Source organism: Hydra vulgaris, chromosome 05 (assembly GCF_038396675.1).
Source record: "Hydra vulgaris chromosome 05, alternate assembly HydraT2T_AEP".
NCBI classification, from domain to species: domain Eukaryota; kingdom Metazoa; phylum Cnidaria; class Hydrozoa; order Anthoathecata; family Hydridae; genus Hydra; species Hydra vulgaris.
In genome coordinates this window covers 9,671,475-9,692,500 of record NC_088924.1, presented here as the reverse complement: position 1 = coordinate 9,692,500, position 21,026 = coordinate 9,671,475, and the positions used below count along the sequence as shown (strand labels likewise).

The 21,026-nt window shown below is 28.3% G+C and overlaps 4 protein-coding genes and 1 long non-coding RNA gene across 6 annotated transcripts in view; 4 read left to right on the top strand and 1 right to left on the bottom strand.

Moving 5' to 3' along the window:
* The window catches only part of LOC136071840 (uncharacterized), a 118,226-nt gene extending 110,284 nt beyond the window's left edge, over window positions 1–7,942 (top strand). For both annotated transcript variants that reach the window (XM_065797320.1, XM_065797319.1), the window contains exons 35-36: window positions 7,051–7,131; window positions 7,431–7,942. In XM_065797320.1, coding sequence (XP_065653392.1) covers window positions 7,051–7,131; window positions 7,431–7,499 — 150 coding nt within the window. In that variant the 3' untranslated portion in view covers window positions 7,500–7,942. The remainder of the gene's footprint in view (window positions 1–7,050; window positions 7,132–7,430) is intronic.
* A 2,995-nt stretch (window positions 7,943–10,937) lies between these two features.
* On the top strand, window positions 10,938–11,684 carry LOC136080167 (zinc finger MYM-type protein 5-like). Its single transcript, XM_065796780.1, has one exon. The coding sequence runs from the start codon at window positions 10,938–10,940 to the stop codon at window positions 11,682–11,684; it is 747 nt and encodes a 248-aa protein (XP_065652852.1).
* A 96-nt stretch (window positions 11,685–11,780) lies between these two features.
* Window positions 11,781–12,779, top strand: LOC136080166 (zinc finger MYM-type protein 1-like). Its single transcript, XM_065796779.1, has one exon. The coding sequence runs from the start codon at window positions 11,781–11,783 to the stop codon at window positions 12,777–12,779; it is 999 nt and encodes a 332-aa protein (XP_065652851.1).
* A 36-nt stretch (window positions 12,780–12,815) lies between these two features.
* Window positions 12,816–13,562, top strand: LOC136080165 (uncharacterized). The gene has a single exon (XM_065796778.1). The coding sequence runs from the start codon at window positions 12,816–12,818 to the stop codon at window positions 13,560–13,562; it is 747 nt and encodes a 248-aa protein (XP_065652850.1).
* Window positions 13,563–16,758: 3,196 nt separating this feature from the next.
* LOC136080530 (uncharacterized) lies at window positions 16,759–20,480 on the bottom strand. The gene is made up of 5 exons (XR_010638506.1): window positions 20,143–20,480; window positions 19,223–19,424; window positions 18,997–19,040; window positions 17,722–17,875; window positions 16,759–17,368 (listed from the first exon to the last, which is right to left on the bottom strand). It is a non-coding gene; the product is annotated as an uncharacterized LOC136080530 (long non-coding RNA).
* Window positions 20,481–21,026: the final 546 nt, after the last annotated feature.

Sequence of the window (21,026 nt, the reverse complement as noted above, 5' to 3'; positions counted from 1 at the left end):
GGTTTTTAAAATATTCTTATTATAATTCATCTAACAAATACTTGAAGAATATTTTCTTTGTTGTTTTGTTTCTTTTGCTGTTTTTCCAAATCTATAGTTACATTTTACTAGAGTTAAAATGTTTTGGTGTTTGCACATTTAGATTAAACAAAAAAAATTTTATCAAAATTGTGGTCTAACTTTTAAATTGTTTTATTCTTTAAACATTTCTCTCAAACTGTTATAAGCAGCATTAGAATTCAACTTGTCAATTATCTTTTCTTTTAATTCTCAACTTCTGTTAATGAACTTTAAAACTTGATAAATATGGTGCATGTTGAATAGATGTTTTTATTTATGATTTTTCTTTAAAATACATGTTTTATATTTAATAGGTAATATATTTTTAGCTTTCTTTAAAAATGTAGATGAATATTTTTACTAGAATTTAACATTACCAGCATTTTTCTATTAAATTAATCATTTATTTTATAAAAGTATGTTAGCAATCTTGCTAATTAATAAAAAGAATTACTTTTAAATGAGAGTAAATGTTATCTCCTTAATTTAATATTTGGTACGGCTTCCTCAAGCTTCCAGCTGATAAGTTAAATCTGTGGTTATTTGCAAATGCCTTGAATCCAAATGTCTTCTTTAAATAATCAGTACTAATAAGTTGACTCCATATATACCTTATTTTCTTTTGTCGATCATTAGAAGATGAAGGTCTTAGTTTCTGAAGTTTATTCAAGATAATCACAATATTAATTTCAACTAGACCACAGGCTTATGACCTTAATTCCAATCTTATGTAACCAACTGTTTATAGACTTGGTTCTATTACAGGGGGTTCCTTTATACTGAAATTTATGACTATTAGTGACGTTTCTATTTTTTTTTTAAGGATTTCCGGATAATGGCTATTTGTTGTTGTGTTAAAAGTCCTATACTATAGACTGCATCTTTTATCGGCAGTAATGGCACCCCAAACCATGATTTTGGGGCAATATTTTACAGAAGCACATCAGGAGTTGTATTATAATTTTTTTTTTCCTGGAACAGGCTTTTTAAATAGAATTATTGGAACAAGCGTCTTCTAATTGTCACCGCACCAGTAAGAAATAGTTGTTAATGCAATTATTATCATTTGTAGTAGTGTCCTTCGATCATCCAGTTAGAATTTGCTTTTAAAATCATCAATTTCATGATGTCTTATAATGCAGCTATATTTTACAACGCGCTGCAATTAAAATCATCAATTTCATAATAATGTCTTATAATGCATATTTTACAACGCGCTGCTCATTAGGGTGTGTCGATTTTCACTTTTTTTTGAAATTTGATGATGGCTAGTATTATTTTTTCGTAAATCAATATGCAAAACATGAAAATAATTTTTTTTTTGGAAAAAAAATCTTTTAAGCTACTTTTTTTCACCCTTAAACTATTATCATTTTTTTAGACTTAGTTTTTATTCTATAAACTGAAGTTTGCCGTAATCTCCGAAGAAGCTCGCATTTATTTACCAAACCATGTAGTAAACTAAAATTTAACTTAGTTCATAAAATTGGCCATTTCAAAATTTAGTTTATTAAACAACATTAAATAACAAATATATTTTTGAAGTATACACTCTCCTTTTCGCAATGTTTATATTTTTTGGATTATATAGGATTGATGATTTAAAGTTGTTTATTTTAACTGTGTGTTTTACAAGTTAAAAAAACTACAACTCATAATGTCTCGGTATTAAATTTTAATACATCAAATTTTTGTACATCAAGTTTTTTATACACTCATATGTTTTTATTCACTTCATAAAAAAACAAGTCCAAGATATAAAATTTAAAATAACAAAACAAGTCATAAAAAAACAATAAAAAAAATACATACATACATATGTATATACATATTTATATATATATATATATATATATATATATATATATATATATATATATATATATATACATTTGTAATACCAAAAACTAAACGTATATCAGCTCATTATTTTAATTAGAAAGAGTTTAGATTTTAAAGTAAAAAGTAGAACATCAAGTTTTTTATACACACATATGTTTATATTTACTTCATAAAAAAACATATATAGTTATCTAACTAAAGATGATTAAATAATAGTTTGCAACTAATTTTTTTTAATGAGGTTTACCATGTCTTTCTTACTAGAATTATTGGACATTAATTCTCTGCTAGCAACTTGACCTTGAATGTAAGTATTTCTTCTGGCCTGACCAAAGACATGGCAAGCACTTTCAGATGTCATTTTTACACATCTTTCAACAGATTGTGTATGGGAAGGCCACATTGTTACTTTCAGTGGAGTGTTAATAAATTCTTTAACTGCTTCAGTTGATAAATGACATGTTAGAGGTGGTTCAGTAATATCACTCCAGTCTATAAGTTCAGACAAACAGGTTGCTTCCATAATGATGGCGGGAGTCTTTCGAATCCTAAAAGATCTATCTCCAAATTTAAGTGCCTCATTCCCTGCTCCTCTTATTTTAACTATTTTAGCAACTGCTTCTTTTCGCTCATCTTCAATTTGACTACAGAGCATACTTTGCAAAACTGATTCAGGGTGAGCATACCATGCTGATCGTTTGAAAGTGGGTAAAACAATGTCAATTACCTCCTGAGTTTGATTTTTTAGTAATTGCATATGTTTAAGTAAGTTTATTGGTCCTTCCACCCAGCACGAACTTACTTTAATGCTAAACCAGTTGGGAATATAGACACCTACTATGTACTCAACAATCATTTTCAACCTATTTAAAAGGTCACCTGTTAACCCATGTTTGGATACCCAGATTCTGCAAAACCTTGAAGCAGTAGTTAGCCATCTACTATGACAAACAGGACCGATTTCTAGTAATGCAAGTCTCTTAGGCAGAACTCCAGTTTTAATAGATGTCACAATTTGGTACACATAGCTCTGATCAGTGCTCTGATCAGTGCTTAGAACACAGTATAATGTTCTTCTTTTATTAAACCTGGAAATTTTCTGCCTTCAACATCAAAGAAAATTTTAGTGTCATCTTTTCTACCATCAAAAAAAATACAACTCAAACCATTATTGTTAAGTTCATTTTGGAGTTTTAAGGTCAACTCTTTTCTAATTTTTTCTTGAGCTCGCTTAACTTTGTTGTGGTCAATAATTAAGGAAGTGTTTCCTTTAGTGATAATTTTAGCATCAATAAGGGCAGCAGTTGCTATTTCTGCAGTTTCTCTTAAACCTGTATGATGCCTTAAGCTTGCTAATGCTATATTTTTTATATTCATTGTGTTATTTAATACACTTTTTTCTTTCACTTTTTTCATTTTTGAAATATTAATTTTTATTTTATCATTTGTATCTTCACAGACTTCGTCCGAGTCACTCTTGGGGAAAAAAAAATCATTTTCTTGATTAAGAATCTCCTGGTCTATTTTTTATTTTTTTATTTGTGAAACCTGATTTTCTATTGACAATCGTTTATTTTTTTTATTTTGTTTTCGAGTTTCAATATCATCAATGCCAGCTATTTGAAGGATAGCTTTGGTTCCAACTTTTTCTCTTTGATATCTAACAAAGTACAACTCAAGAAGAGGAATTTTTTTTTCTTTTTTACAAGTACATACAATGTGAGCTTTTCTGTCACAGTTTTCTTCACAATTATTCTCTAAGCAAAAAAGTATTTTACAATTGCATGTAAACAAATCAAAAAGTTTATCAAGTTTTTCCATAAATATATTTCTAATTGGTGAGGATACATTGCCATTACTAACTTTAACAGCCGATAACCACAAATCTTTTACTTTACATTTGATTCTTCTTTCAGAATTAATAACTGGATTTATAAATTGAGAATTAGCTTTTTTCCACTGTAACAAAATTCCTGGAATAATATCTTTTACAAGCTGATCTACAGTATAGTTTCTGTAATTTTTTTCACTAATCTCCCTTAAATATAGGCCATACTTGAGAATATCTCTGGAAGTTGGGAGTTCTGATGGAAGAAACTCTGAACTCTTTCCAATCAAATTACTAAGTTGACAAGCTGATTTACTTCTGCTTTTGGTGGTATATGACATTTATATATATTTTTTTTTTAAAAGATTCAAAATATTGTTTATGCTCTAAAAATACTTTACTTCATCTACAAATAAAAAAATATGACGGAGGCGTTTTACTAATACAGTAATACTTTTTAAAAACATTGAGCCATCTTTCTGCAAAACAAATTAATTTTATTTATATAAACTTTTATTATATAAATAAATATATACATAAAAAAATTTTCGAAATAAAAGTTTATATATATATATATATATATATATATATATATATATATATATATATATATATATATATATATATACACAAGTTTTTGAAAGGTATTAAAATTTAATAGCAAACAAAAAATCTACAATTTATAATGCTTTAAAAATAAAATGTAAGACACACATTTCATCATTCCTACATAATCTGAAAATAATATAAATATTGCGAAAAGGAGAGTGTGTATTTAAAATATAATTGTTGTTTACACGTTGTTTGTTAAACTAAATTTTGAAATGCACGATTTTGCGAACAAAGTTAAATCTTAGTTTCATGGTTTGGTAAATAAATGCGATCTTCTTCGGAGATTACGGCAAACTTCAGTTTCAAGAATAAAAACTAAGTCCAATAAAATTATAGTTTAAGGGTGAAAAAAAGTAGCTTAAAAGATTTTTTTTTCCAAATAAAAAATATTTTCATGTTTTGCATACTGATTTACAAAAAAAAAATACTAGCCATCATCAAATTTCAAAAAAATGTGAAAATCGACACACCCTACTGCTCATCCTTGTTCATGTAGAGTAAAAGTCTGTTTTTCTGTCGTTAATTTGTTAGTTTTTTCAGGATTAAATTTTGAATTTTTTGCCTAAATAACAACTCAAACAAATTTTAAAAGTGGTTTAAAAGTTATGCATGTATATACAATATTGGACAAAACATTTGCAACCAACATCGAACAATGCTAAAAAGTGTTCCTAATTTTACATGTCTTAAAAACGAAACGAACTATACTACCACAGCAAACAGTTCAGGAGTCTGGAGTCATAGCTTGCCATGACATGAGCAATCAGCTGACAGGTGACAGCACACAGGCAGAATTTCGTTGACAAGTGCCATTTTGCAGCGGACAAAACAAGTGCAGCTTTTTTGGTTTGTTTCATTTTTTTAAGTCTGGTCCTTGTCAACGTCACAGAAATTTTTTAATAATTAAAGGAAGTATCCAGAAGTTTCCAGAAGCATACAGAAGTTTCCAGAAGAAGCATCTGGAAGCATCCAGAAATATCCAGAAACATTCAGAAGCATCCAGACACATCCAGAAGCTTCCAGAAGCATCAAAAAGAAGCATCTAGAATCTTCCAGAACAGGTTCACACAGGTTCATTTTACTATATAAGAGACATGTAAATCAACATGTAATTCAGTCAGTATATGGAAGTCAATCAGTCAGTATTATCAAGACAGTTTATCGAAGTGAGTTTTATCAAAGTGTTTTATCGAAGAACATCAATACAAGAAGTGAAATACAACAAGTGTTTCATTACATCAATACAGTCCACATCCAACCAAGACATTGTGTTCCACAGAGCATTATTGTATCATCACAAGGTAAATGTAACACGGTAAGCCTTGAGAAGCGTGATTATTTATTTTTATGACTTCAAGTGCAAAAATGGCTCCCGACAGTCTTGGATTGGAACTAAGAAAGAAAATTATTGGCGATTGCGTAAGTGGAATGTCACAAAAAAGTATTTGTGATAAATATTGCGTGAAAAAATGGACCGTATCAAGACTATGTTCCAATATCGTTCTACGGGGAAGTTAGCAGCAGATAACAAAGGTGGAAGACGGCGTTCCACCACTTCTAGAGAGGATTCTACGATTGTTAGATCCGTCAAGAAGGATCCCTGGATATCATCAGTCGAGATACAAAAGCAATTATAGCTGCCTGTATCGGACCAAACAATCAGACGACGTGCTGTTGAAGCCGGATTGTTTTCTCGACGCCCTGCAAAGAAACCGCTGATTTCACTAAAAAACCAGAAGAAAAGACTCCTGTTTGCTACATCTCATATTGACTGGAATGTATGATGAATCGAAGTTCAACATCATTGGGAGTGATGACATTTGCCGTGTACTTCGACCGGCCGGAAAACGCCTCGATTTACGTTACTGCCATAAGACCGTGAAGCATGGTGGAGGCAATGTAATGGTCTGGGGGTGTTTTTCTGCTAACGGTCTTGGTCCAATACATCGAAACGATGGAATAATGGACCGTTTCATCTATAAAAATATCCTGAAAGATGTTATGTTACCTCATGCTGAATGGAATATGCCAATAAAATGGTTTTTTCAGCAAGACAACGATCCGAAACACACTGCAAAAGTAGTCAAGCAGTGGTTTCAAGACAACCACCTATCGGTGATAGATTGGCCGCCTCAATCTCCGGATCTCAACCCTATCGAGAACCTGTGGGAGATCGTCAACCGCAGAATTAATTGTGAAGGTGTTCGCAATAAAGATCAACTGTTTGAACAAATCCAAAAGGCCTGGGCAGCGATTCCACAAAGTTTCATTGATCACCTGATCGAATCTATGCCTCGAAGATGCAAGGCTGTGATCGACAACAAAGGATTCGCCACAAAATATTGATAGCGAAATACAGCTTGGTCAACATTTTGTCGAGTTGCATTTGTTTTGTCCAGAAGGAAATCAACTTTTTTTAATACTTTTGATTAATTTATTAATTGTACAAATAATGAACTTTGTGATGAATAAAACTTGAAGAACTTTGTCTCTAAACAGTTACATAGTTATTTCTCTAAATTGAAAAAATTCAGTAATTATATACAAAGAAACTAAATTAGCATTATTTGGTTGCACTCGTTTTGTCCGATACTGTATATATATATATATATACAAAATAAAGTTTTGAATAACTATTTTTTAACAAATTTAAAATCATTGATAACTTTTTGTAGATTTTTTGAGCTCAAACTTTTTTTTTTTTCTAGCACATGTCTCATTGTATCCAGCTAACGCAAGAGTTTCGTCATCTTTCCGATTACCATACAAATCACGAAGACAAACTTCAGGTTTATAGACCAAAATTTTTTTATTTTTTTTATTTGACTTTTTCTAAACTAGTAAATGTGAATCATTTTTTTGCAAACCAATGGTTGTTGATGATGTAAGCTGTTTTATGTCTATTATCGTGTCTGTCCTTACAGGTCAATATACGTAAACTTTTCAAGTCCAAATTTTACCAGTTTACATTTTACCCAGCATCAAAATTTGATATAGTGTTTAAAATGCGTTATTGACATTAAAATAACCCAATATAACCAGTGAATTTCGCAACCAGTTAGCTTTGCAACATCTTTTTTTTGTTTAGATAAAGAATATTCTTTTTCACACCGTAAAGGATTGTTTGGGAGTTGTAAAGAAAAGTTACAGTCTTTAAATCATCACCATCAAGTTCTTTATGTTAATTACACCTATTTGAATATGTGCATTGTTAATGCATTACTTGTGTGAGTAGTTGGATTGCGTTTGTGAAAGAAGATTGCGAACTTCAGAGGTATAAACGATATAAAAGTGAGTGAGTCGTGATAGACGTTTTAACGATATAAACTTTTCATCTTTTTTTGAAGTACATTAATGAAAGTAATAGTCGTAGTTTTTTTAAAAAGCGAAAAACTTTTTAAATTTTTTTTCAAATCACTAACATTAAATAGGTGTAATGTGCACATACACAAAGTCTAGTATATATTATTATGTATTTACGTGTAGCGAAATGTTAATAGAAAACTATTTGTGTATTGTAATTATATCCTATATACTATATTATATATGTATGTATATTATACAATAATCAAAAATCATAGAATTTTTAGGCAAACGTAACTTTTTTGCATTATTTTTTGTGTATGTGTGTGTTTATATATATATATATATATATATATATATATATATATATATATATATAATATATATATATATATATATATATATATATATATATATATATATATATATATGGCCACAGTTCAGTGACGCATCATGCGGAGAGATTTTTTTAATAAAAATTTTTCTATAACTCAAAAGTAATTTTTTATTACTCAACATCAATCTTGAATTAAAATTTTATAATATAAATTAAACACAATTGTATTAACATAACACTGATACATAGCAGAAATTAAAACATGAGTTCAGTGACGCAACGCAGAAAAAAGTGCTCATTGACGAAACAAAAAGATCGAATTAAAATCTTTTTAAAAATTTTGTTAATGCATCTAAGGCAAATCGCATATTTTCATGCAAACTACAATAATAAACATTATGCGGAAATTTTGTAACTGATTTCACTATTTTTTTTTTTTTTTTTTTATGTGTGTATATATAAAATTAATAAATATATTCATAATTATATAAATCAAATCATAAGAGAACTCTTATTTAACTCCTTAGAAGAAATTTAATTCATTGTTGTTTAGTGGAAGAGTTTGCCTAAGTTTTGTTTTAAATTGGTTAAGCGAAGAAAGTGTTTTACGATCATCATTTAAAAGTGTATTCCATAATTTAGGTCTTCGATTTGTAATTGAGTATTTAGTGGCTGAATAATAGGTTTGAATAATTGACTAAAGTTATTTTTTGAGAATCTTGTGCTATATATATGATTTATTTTTTTAAATATTTAGTAAAATAAAGGCGGTGCCGTTTTTTTTATCAAGTTTAAACATAAATATAAGAATTTGATAAAGATTTATTTTGAAAACATTTAGTATATTGAGTTTACTAAAGAGTATTTTTGTATGGGAGAATCGACCTTCATTTGTAATAATCCTAATAGCATACTTTTGTTCGCAGAGAAGTTTATTTACTTTTGTAACGTTGGTGCTGCACCAAGTAATATTAGCATAGTTTAGGTAACAATGTATAAATGAAAATTATATGTATTTCAAACAAGATTGGTTTAAAAACTGTTTAGCTTTATACAGTATACCAATATTTTTTGAAATTTTATTTTCAATTACATTTATATGTTCTCTCCAATTAATATTTTCATCTAGAGTTACGCCCAAGAATTTTAACAATATTTCCCTTTTTATTAAATTATTATCAATAAAAAGAATCGGTAGTATCGATGGAATATTTTTTTTTAGAAGCATAATGGAATAATGTGTATTTAGTTTTATTAATGTTTACGGATAGTTTATTGGATTTAAACCATTGGCTTGTTTATCAAGTTCTTTGTTTACTGTTAGAAATAAAATATTAATTTCAATTTTGGATAAAAGATTTCGAGTTTGGATAGAAGAATTATATGATCAACTGTATCAAAGGCTTTGCTTAGATCTATAAAAACACCTCAAGTATACTTGTTTTCATTAAACCCTTCAAATATATCATGTACAAGATGTAAGACATTCTACTGATGCGTGATCAGTAGAATGACCAGATTTAAAACCAAATTGTTTATTGTACAAAATATTATTTTTGCTTAAGAACGAATAAAGTCTATTTTCATAATTCGTTCTAGAATTTTTGAAAAACATGTAAGAACTGAGATCGGTCTATAATTAGTAACGACATATTGATCACCTGATTTTAAAATACGGACAACTCTAGCGATTTTTAACTTTTCCAGAAATACTCCCTCTTTTAAAGATAGATTAAATATATACAAGAGTGGGATTGTAATGAGTTTTATTGAATTGATAATGATGCTACTACTTATATTGTCCTATACTTTTTTTGGGCTTGATTAAAGAAACCGCGACTAATAATTTTTCTTCAGTAAGTTTTTCATTAGACATAATATTAGTGTTATTAAAAACCAAGTATGCATCAAAGCTGGTTTGTGAGGATTCAATTTTTGATGCTAATTTTTTTTTTTTTTTTCCATTTTTGCCGTATAAAAAATATAAATACAACCAATATTTCCAATATACAGATGGCTGGGGCAAGAAGAAGACACAATTTGTCTTATCACCAAGCCCCGAGATTGATTCCGTATAAAATAAATAATTTTGTATAGAGTATATAAATGTTACCAATATATATAAAATAAGACTGTATTTTTAAAACTGATAAAACAAAAAGTTACAGGGTCATAAAGAAAAAAAGAATTTTTAAATTTAAAAAAAAAATTCTTTTAAAGTAATAAAATAATCAATAAAAAGTAAAATAACAAACTCTTAGAAATAAATATTAAATAAATAAGTATATAAAAACTAATATAAATTTGCACTAAGTAAAACTTGCAATAAAAAAAATAAATAATCAGGGCCGTACCAAGGGCGGGGCCAGCCGGGCCGCGGCCTGAGGCGCCAAAATTGGGAGGGCGCAAAATTCCCCAAATTAATTTATTTATTTTCACATTAGGAAACTAATTTGCGTGGCGTCACTTTTATGTTGATAAGTAAATTAATTAAAATTGCGCCTCCTGACGAACTTTAAAATAAAAGCTCATTTACCAAACAGAAGAGCGCCCTTAAACACTAAAAAGTTGTATTTTCTGAACATTATTTTTTACAATGAATCGTGCAAAAAAATTATCTGGTGTTGAATTTAAGAACGATAATTAAAAACTAATAATTATTTATAATATAAACAAATGATTCATTAAGGATCATATAAATTAATTTAACGCACACGTTAAAAATTATTCTAAAAAGAAAAAAATAAAGACAAAAAGAACTTCGAATTTAAAAAAAAGAACGCTTAATTTAAGCGACTTAAATAAAGAAACAAATGAAATGAAAGCTAAAGAAAATAAAGTAAGCAAATAATAATAAAAATAAAGAGGGAGAAGAAAAGAAAAAAGAAAAAATAAATAATAGAAGAGCGCAATTAAAAAATAAAAAGTTGTATTTTCTGAACATTATTTTTTACAATGAATCGTGCAAAAAAATTATCTGGTGCTGAATTTAAGAAGAATAGAAGAGACCGTCTTGAAAGTGACTCAAAACTAAGAAATTGTTTCAAGAAGTGGTTGGTAACAAACTCTTCTGTGGAAAAACAAATTATTTCAGAGGATATTTGCAATGAAGTTGATAATGATTCAACAGCTGAAGTTGCTGCTACATCTTTAATTACTGACTTAAATTCATATCATCCATTGGAATTAATTGAAGAGGAGATTTTCATTGGCCAAAGTCAAGAAGAATTCGGACCAAATGATTCAGAAGCACAAGAAGATAGAAATTCTCAGCTTTCCAAACCAATTGAAATGGGCAACAGTGAATTTCCTCCTGAAATCTCAGAAATTTCAGCAACCTCAGGAGAAAACTTTCAACACAGTGATCCAGCTACATGGCCTAAAATGACAGATAAAACAAGGTGCTTTTTGATTCAGCATGGGCCGGAGCAAGAAAGAAGAGAATTTTTTCCAAACACACTTTGTGACTTTGACAACAGAATGCGACACTTCAGCTCAAAATGGTATGAAAAAATTCATCCCAATGGTGAAAAATTTGTTCGCTACTGGCTGCTGTACAGCAACAAAAAAGATTCTTTGTTTTGTTTTTGCTGTCTGCTATTTTCAACGACAAAAACCAAAAATTTTTCAGAAATTTCAAAAGGATTTTGTGACTGGAAAAAACTAAACCCAAGAATTCCAGAATACGAAAACAGCAATTAACACCAAAGATGCTATTCTGATTGGAAAAATCTGGAAAAAAATCTCAAGGAAGGAAAGACCTTGGATTCTGATCTGCAGAGAGTTATCAACGGAGAGATGAAAAAGTGGAGAGATAACTTGAAAGTGATTGTTGATGTAATTTTGTTCTGTGCCAAGAACAATCTTGCCCTTTGGGGTTCAACAGAAGTAATTGAAGAGCAAAACAGTGGCATCTTTCTGAACTTAATTGAGCTGATAAGCCATTATTATCCTTTAGTGGCTGAAAACGTTGCACCCGTTAAAGCAAAGAAAACCACAACATCCTACTTTTCTCCTCGAATTCAAAATGAGCTGATTGAATTACTTGGGCAGAAAGTCAGGAATGAAATTTTGTCAAATGTCAGAGAAGCTAAATTCTACTCTGTTTTGTTTGACTGCACTCCAGATGCCTCCCACAAAGAGCAGATGACCCAAATAATCAGGTATGTCCACATCACTGAGGAAACCTGTACAATTGAGGAAAGCTTTGTGGACTTCATTGAATCTCACGAAAAAACTGGAAAGGGCCTTGCAGCTGAAATCACCGAAAAACTGGAGAAGGATAGCCTGAGCATTTCTGATTGTCGGGGCCAAGGTTACGACAATGGAGCCAATATGTCTGGAAAATATAATGGCGTCCAAGCTCACATCCATTCTCTAAATGAGTTTGCAAGATTTGTTCCATGTGCAGCTCACACTTTAAACCTTGTTGGTGTCCATGCTGCTGAAGTTTCTCCACTCATGATTACATTCTTTGGAAAAGTTCAAGCCATCTTTAACTTTTTCTCAAGTTCTACCTTAAGATGGGAAAAACTGATGAAAACATTGACCATCTCACTAAAGGGAAATAGTGATACAAGATGGTCTGCCAAAAAAGAAGCAATCATCCCACTACACAGACAAATAAAAGAAGTTCTTCAAGTTTTGGAATCCATAATTCATACTTCCAAGACAAATGCTGTCTCAGTTTGCAGTGCAAAAGAGCTCATCATTCAAATTGATTTCAGTTTTCTGTGTTTGTTGGATTTTTGGTGTCAAATTCTTTCTTTAATTGACCGGGAAAACAAACTGCTTTAGTCTAAAAACATTTCAATTGACATTGCAGCAAAAAAAATGAAAGGACTGAAGGCTTCCATTCAGAATCTGACAGATGTTGGGGTGGACAACATTATCAAAGCTGCTGCAGAAACAGCTATCCAAATTGGAATTGAAGGAGACTTTCCTATAAAGAGAAAGCGCAAAGTGAAGCAGATGGCACTTTATGAAGCTGAAGATGACTTTTGCCGTTTGTCACCAGAAACAGATTTCGGATCCCAGTGCAACCTTGTGTTTGACAGCATTCTCACACAAATTGAGTGGCGGTTTGAAGCTATGTCTGCAGTATCTTCAGATTTTGACTTCCTCAGTGGACATTCTCTCTCCAAAAGTTCAGTGGATGAACTTAAGACTAAAGCCAAAAATTTGTCTAAAATTTACAAGGCAGATTTAGATTCTTCAGATTTCCAGTCAGAAATGGCAAGCTTTAAATATCAAGCTGCTGCCATGATGGAAAACTTTGAAAAATCTAGCCCGATGGACATTTTGCAGCTCATTTATAAATACTCATTGACTGATGCTTATCCTAACACGGCAATTGCTATTCGCATTTTCCTCACCTTACCAGTTACAGTTGTCACGTGTGAAAGAAGTTTCAGTAAACTTAAGATCATAAAAAACTATTTGAGATCAACTATGGGCCAAGAACGTTTGTCTTGTCTGGCAGTAGTTTCAATTGAACATGAAGTGGCCAACGCACTTGATTTTGATGATGTCATTAGTGACTTTGCCTCCAAAAAAGCCAGAAAAGTGACCTTGAACTGAAGTTTGTGAAATATTCGTGACAAATTGTTCTTTTAACTTGATGCGATAAATTTTGTGATCAATAATTAATTTTTTTTCATGTAAATATATATATATATAATGTGTTTTTTGTATATTTTTTTGGGAGGGGGGCGCAATTTTATTTGCTTGCCCGAAGCGCAAAATTGGCCTGGTACGGCCCAGTAAATAATAATAATAATAATAAAAAAAAAGGTTTTTAACAACTTTTTATTTCATTTTATTTAAGATTAAATACTAAAATTATTAATAAAACACAGAATTGAGAAGAAATTGAACCTTTCCAATTAAAATATATATATATATATATATATATATATATATATATATATATATATATATATATATATATATATATATATATATATATATATATATGTATGTATTTAAGCATGCTTCAACCAAATCCTTAAAAGGGTTGACAAAAATAAACTTTAAACTAAATCGAAAAACTTATTTGTGTCACCCGAAAAAGTCAAGCACTCCATCACTAACTAGGAGCATTTGCTTTAATTTTACTTTAAATTCGTCAAGAGTTTCAAGAGTTTTAAGTTTATTAGATAGGATTTTATTCCATACTTTTGGTCCTCTAATGAATAATGAAAACTCAGTTGCGGCAAAAAAACTTTTGGGCTGAATATAGGTGTTGTTTGAGTATCTGGTTAAGTATTTATGTTTATTTATTTTGAATAACGAATTAAAAATGTTTAGTCTTGTTCTTTTATTAACTTTATACATGAAAATTAAAAGATGAAAAATATTTATTTGGTAGAAATTGAGTATATTCAGCTTTATAAATAGTTCCTTGGAGCGAGTAAAACGGCCTACATTAGATATTATTCTCATTGCATGTTTTTGTTTATTAAAAAGTTTTTTAATTTTGTTTTGATTTGTGCTACACCAAGCAATGTTTGCGTAATTCAGATAACTATGAACAAAGGAGAAATATAACAGTTTTAAACTAGTTTGATTTAAAAATGGCCTTGCTTTATAAAGTAGGCCAATATTTCTTGAGATTTTACTTTCAAGATAATGTTTATGATTTGTCCAAGTAACGTTTCCGTCAAGGAGTACTCCTAACAATTTTAATGATTGTTCTCTTTTTATAAATTGATTGCCAATATAAAGTTTTGGAAGTTTTAAAGGGATTTTATCGCGTTCATGAAAGCGATGGAAAAAAGAATACTTTGTTTTATCTAAATTAATTGATAATTTATTTGCACTAAGCCATTATGTGAGTTTTATGAGTTCCATGTTAACTGAATTAAACAACATTTTAATATTGTGACAAGCGTGAAACAAATTTGTATCGTCCGCAAACAAAATAGTGTCTAGTAACTTACAAGATTTGCTTAAATCATTAATATAAATTAAAAATAAGAGTGGTTCTAAAATTGACCCTTGTGGAACACCACATTTTATATTCATATTATCAGTTTTTCCGCAGCTAAACGAATGTATTGTTTCCTTTCAGACAAATAGCTTTGAAACCATTTAAAACTTGAGTGTTTAATCCCGTAATTTTCTAGTTTATTTAATAGAATATACTGATCAACAGTGTCAAACGCTTTGCTAAGATCAATAAATACACCTAGCGTATATTTATTTTCATCAAATGCCTGAAAAATATTTTGAACAAGATGAATAATTGCTTGATCTGTGGAGTGATTTTTTTTAAATCCAAATTGTTTGTTATAAAGAATATTGTTATTTTCTAGAAAGGTAAATAGCCAATGGTACATAACGTATTCTAATAGTTTTGAAAGGCATGGTAGTATTGAGATTGGTCTGTAATTGGAAACGCTGGTATCATCTCCAGATTTAAAGACTGGTACCACCTTTGCAAGTTTAAGTTTATCAGGAAAGATACCTTGTTCAAGAGACAAAGTAAAAATATGCATGAGCTGAGATTTTAAATAAGAAATTGATTTTATTATTAAATTACAGCAAACATCGTCAACGCCAAGACCTTTGTTTGGTTTTAAATTAGAGGCAGCGTTTAATAATTCTTTTTCAGTTAATTTATTATTTTCCATTAGGGTATTATTAGCGGTTAGGTATGATTTAAAATCAGATTTATTAAGGTGGTACCAGGGTAAAGGCAACTTTTTTAACAAAAAATTTAAAAATATCATTAGACTTAAGCTCTTTTTTATTAATGAACAAAAAAAAAAAAAAAAAGGTATGAAAAAACAATTTTTTAGTGATGACGTCATTAACTCTACGGATAATTCGTGTTATTTTACCCCCCAAAACTGCCTTTTCTTTAATCTAATATAACTATTTCAAAAATTGTCGAAACTGTTTGAAAATTTGAACATAAATTCTTTAATGTATTTAGGATGTTTTCTATGAAATAATAATAATGATAAAAGTAAAAATAATACTACTAATAATTTAAGTAATAATAATAATAATAATATATATATATATATATATATATATGTTTATCATTAATTATTAATTTGGTAAACATAGGGAAAAAAACCCAATTGATTGCAAGTCAGTGCTGCAATTAAATAAGGAAACGGTTTGCAAGCTGTCGAAAATTTGGCAATTGAGGTTTTTCGGGGTAAAGTTTTATCAAGTTATTTATTGACAGGAGTTCGATGTAGTTCTGCCAAAGGTTAAAGAAATTATATAACAGACCACTTTATAAATTATATAACAGACCAATCCTATCCTAAAGAAATTATATAACTGCTACAGGCCACCTGATGGTGATACTTGTAAATTTTTGAATTACATGAAACATATAATTACAAAAAGTAGAGAATAGAAAAAGTTATTCATTATTGGAGATGTAAACATAAATATTTTAATGTACAACGAGCATGCGATTACTTAAAATTTCTTTGACGACATGTTTCAACTTAATATCTTCCCCATTATCAACAAACCTACCAGGGTAACTTCCAAATCTATTACTGCTATTGATAATATATTAACAAACTCAATACAAGATACTTCTCTGAAATCAGGAATAATAAAAATAGATATTTCAGATCACTTTCCAATATACTTCTCTTTGTCACAAAATTCCACAAAAATTAATAATTCAAAAATCTTATGTTATAAAAGAATTATTGATGAAACATCTACTCAAAAATTTAAGGACTTGCTATTGGCAACAAATTGGGAAAAGGTCTACCAACAATGTACCCTAGAAAACACAAACTCTGCGTACATTAACTTTATAAATTTATTTATCCTACAATATAATAAAATATTTAAATTGTCCATTGATAACAAAAAAAAAAAAGAAAATCCTCAAAACAAAAACAAAAACTACACGTAAAATACTTAAAAAATAGAAACGAAGCGAACCTATCCCTCTACAAGCAATACAAAAACCTATTTGAAAAAATTAAAAACAAACACTTTAAATCCCTAGGGATCGATGACATCTCTTGCAAAGTAGTGTCAGATGTTTTCTATGAGATACGTGATCCAATTTACAAAGTATTTAATTCATCAGTCACAACAGGTATTGCACCTAATAAACTAAAAATCTCTAAAATTATACCAATCTATAAATCAGGAGAAACCAATTCTTTAAACAATTATGGACCAATCTCAATCCTTTTGGTATTCTTAAAACTTCTAGAACGAATAATTTACGATCTTGGCGCAGTAGTTAGAGTGCTTGCTTAAGAAGCAGGAGATCCAGGTTCGAAACAAGCTCTGGACATATTTTTGCATCACGGTAAGAAAGGGGGCATGAATTTCCTGGTTAAATGCACTTCCATGGTGCTCTGTGACAAGACCATTAGGTCTTCTTGGGGCACCTAAATAACAATTAAAAAAAAATCTATAATAAATTAAACGAATATTTAAAAACTAACAAAATTATCAATAATGGTTTTTAAAAGCTACACTCAACTGAGCATGCAATCCTTGACCTCTCAAATAGGATAGGTAGATCATTTAAAAAAAAAAAATTCACGTTAGGGATCTTTATTTATTTGTCAAAGGTACTTGACACCGTCAAACTATGAGATTTTACAAACAAAAATTAAAAACTATGGTATAAAAAATCAAGCTTTTAATTGGTTTAAAAACTACCTTAATAACAGACAACAGTGTGTTATTATAAATAGAAAAAGCAACTCAAATTTACTAAAAACAAAATGTGGTGTACCTCAATGTTCCATTCTTGCTCTTCTTTTGTTTCTTATTTATATAAACAATCTTCTAAATGCCTCTAATATCTTTAAAACTATGTTTGCCAATGATACAAACTTATTTTAATCATCAAAGACAATAGAAGACCTCTTTGGAAAAAAAATGCTGAACTAAAAAAAATTAATATATGGTTTAAATTAAATAAACTGTCACTCAATATTGAAAAAACTGAGTACATGCTATTCCACTCTAATCAACAAATTAAAAAATACCTTTGAACCTACCAACAATTAATATAGAAAATATATCCATCAAAAGAGCTCTGAATACAAAGTTTTTAGGAGTTCTAATTGATGAACACATCTTCTGGAAACCCCACATAAACTACATAAACACAAAAATATCAAAGAACATAAGTTTACTTTACAAGACAAGACCATTTTTGTCACAAAAAAGTCTCAAACTTATCTACTTCTCATTCATACATAGTTATCTCATGTATGCCAATATAGCATGGGGCAGTACCCACAAATCTAAATTACAACCACTTTACTTACGTCAAAAACACGCTTCAAGACTAGTATACAACAAAAGCAAGTTTACTCATGCTCAACCCTTACTGGAACAAATAAACGCACTAAATATATTTCAAATAAATATTTTTCAAAATATACTTTTCATGTTTAAATATAAACTAAGTCAAGTTCCAGAACATTTTACAGCACACTTTTTTAAAAACAATATAAATAAATACAATACAAGAGCACAACAAGACTCAAAATTCTCAATTACATATTGTGGTCCCTATTTATTTAACAAATTAGTTTCCAGAAACGAATCCCTATTAAACTTAACCAACAAAGTCTTTAATTTGCTGGAAAGGAACTCCAAACGTTCAAACCCTACTTATTATACAATTTGATAGAAATCTCAGAACTTGCATCTTTCATTTGATGAGCTTTTAGGCAATGCCATAACTACTGTTAAAATTAAAACTATAACTATATATATATATATATATATATATATATATATATATATATATATATATATATATATATATATATATATATATATATATATATATATATATATATATATATATATATATATATAATAGAAATTAAAAATAGTGCACAAATCAGTGAAATTCTTTTGTACAACTTAAATTTTATGATTTACATCTATAAGAAATATACAACTATAAGAAATAACAAAAATATGTAAAATATATGTACATAATACTATATACAATAAATGTAAAAAATTATAATTCAAAATGATGTATTACCTGTATAAAGATGAAGACAAAGAATTCAGTTTTTCAAATCATATCTAAACAGAAAATTTTTGAATAATTGTATCAGTATTTTACTGCAAACATATGAGTTAACTTGTATCGAAATTTCTTTATACAAATATTAATAGAAATAAAAAAAAAACCCTGAAAAAAAGTCTTTTTGAGTCTGATGTAAAATAATATTCATTAAGATCATTATCATATTGATTATTATTACCTCAAACAGGAAAATTTACTTTTGCATTGTCATTATCACTCTCATATACATTGTCATCATAACAAACACTTCATCAATCATTAGAAACATTACTGGTAGACAAATTATTTCTCTGATCACAACTTTCAACATATATTTCTTTTATATCTCTATCAACTTGCTTTCTAAAACTTCTTTTATTTGTTCTATATGAAGCAACCATCTAAATTATTATTATTATAAATTAATATTGGAATAAAACTTAGTATCAGTTGCAACATAATGTATATTTTTAGTAACCTAATATTATTATTTGATACTAATACATAAAACTTTTATCATCTAATCATTAGACGGTAAGTTATTTAAGGTACTTTAAAGATATTAAATTCATATCAACAGATGCTTAAATCAGTTCAGATATTGCAAATGATATTAGGAAATAGTAATAAAGTATAAAGATTTTGACAAATATATCTTTTATAATAAAATAAAAGTATTAGAGCATAAAATATAGTCGTGATGAAATATGTGGTAGCTTTATAAAAGCCTAATAGCACAATTTTATAGATTCTCCTGCAATCAATGCTGCTCCATGAGGGGACATAGCAACTGCACAATTTTAACCCAGACCCTCATGTAAATTGTGGTATCCTTAAGTTCTTGATAAATTATACTTTCTAAAACAATGTAGATAAATTTCTTTACAAGTTACGTAAACACCTAAAATATATTTTTTTGTTGTATTCTGTACACACAAAATTATTTTACTTATGGTTCCATTTTATATAAGAGTCCTGTAATTGGTAAAATTTGATTTAAAAATATGAGAAAAAGAATTTATCACATAAAATTCTTATCTAAAATCTAAAACTAATGGTAGTGAGTGTATATTTATTAATTTCAAATAAGCACAAAAATGGAAATAAAGTATTCTATACTTGTGATCTTTAAATAACAATTAGTGTGATTTCTTTTCACAACCACCACGTCTCGTGATTCAATCTTTTTTGATTCCTTTATTAACACTTCTTTTTGTGATTCAACCATTCTGAGTTCTAAAGACCATTTCTTCAAATGTGTAGTTCAATCTGTTTATGTTTGAAAATAATACCTTCACAGCTTCTTTGCATAACTATCATAATTAATAGCTTCCTAAAATCGAAACTTTATACAAATTTAACCAAATCACTTTGTCATTTTGTATGAAAATGTTTAAAAATGATGCTTTAACAATGTAATTATTAACTACAAACAGATAACTAAATTGTTATTAACTACTTAAGTAAACCCTTACTTTAAAGAAAAATATTTATACTTCATATTTATACATGTTTGTATGATGTTTATATATATATATGTGTATATATATATATATATATATATATATATATATATATATATATATATATATATATATATATATATATATGTATAAATATATATATATATATATATATATATATATATATATATATATATATATATATATATATATATATATATATATATATGTATAATATATATATATATATATATATATATATATATATATATATATATATATATATATATATATATATATATATATATATATATATATATGCTACTGCTAATAAATAAAATTTCTTGTAATAATCATTAAAATTGTTTTAAAATACTTGTTCAAACTATATATAAAAGTTAATATAAACGTATAAAAGTTATATAAACATATGAATATATAAAAATGTAGAAAAAGATAACAGAAAAAAAGATTAACATAAATTTTGCAAAAAGCAAAATTTATGTTAATCTTTTATTCTGTTATCTTTTATTCTGTTAT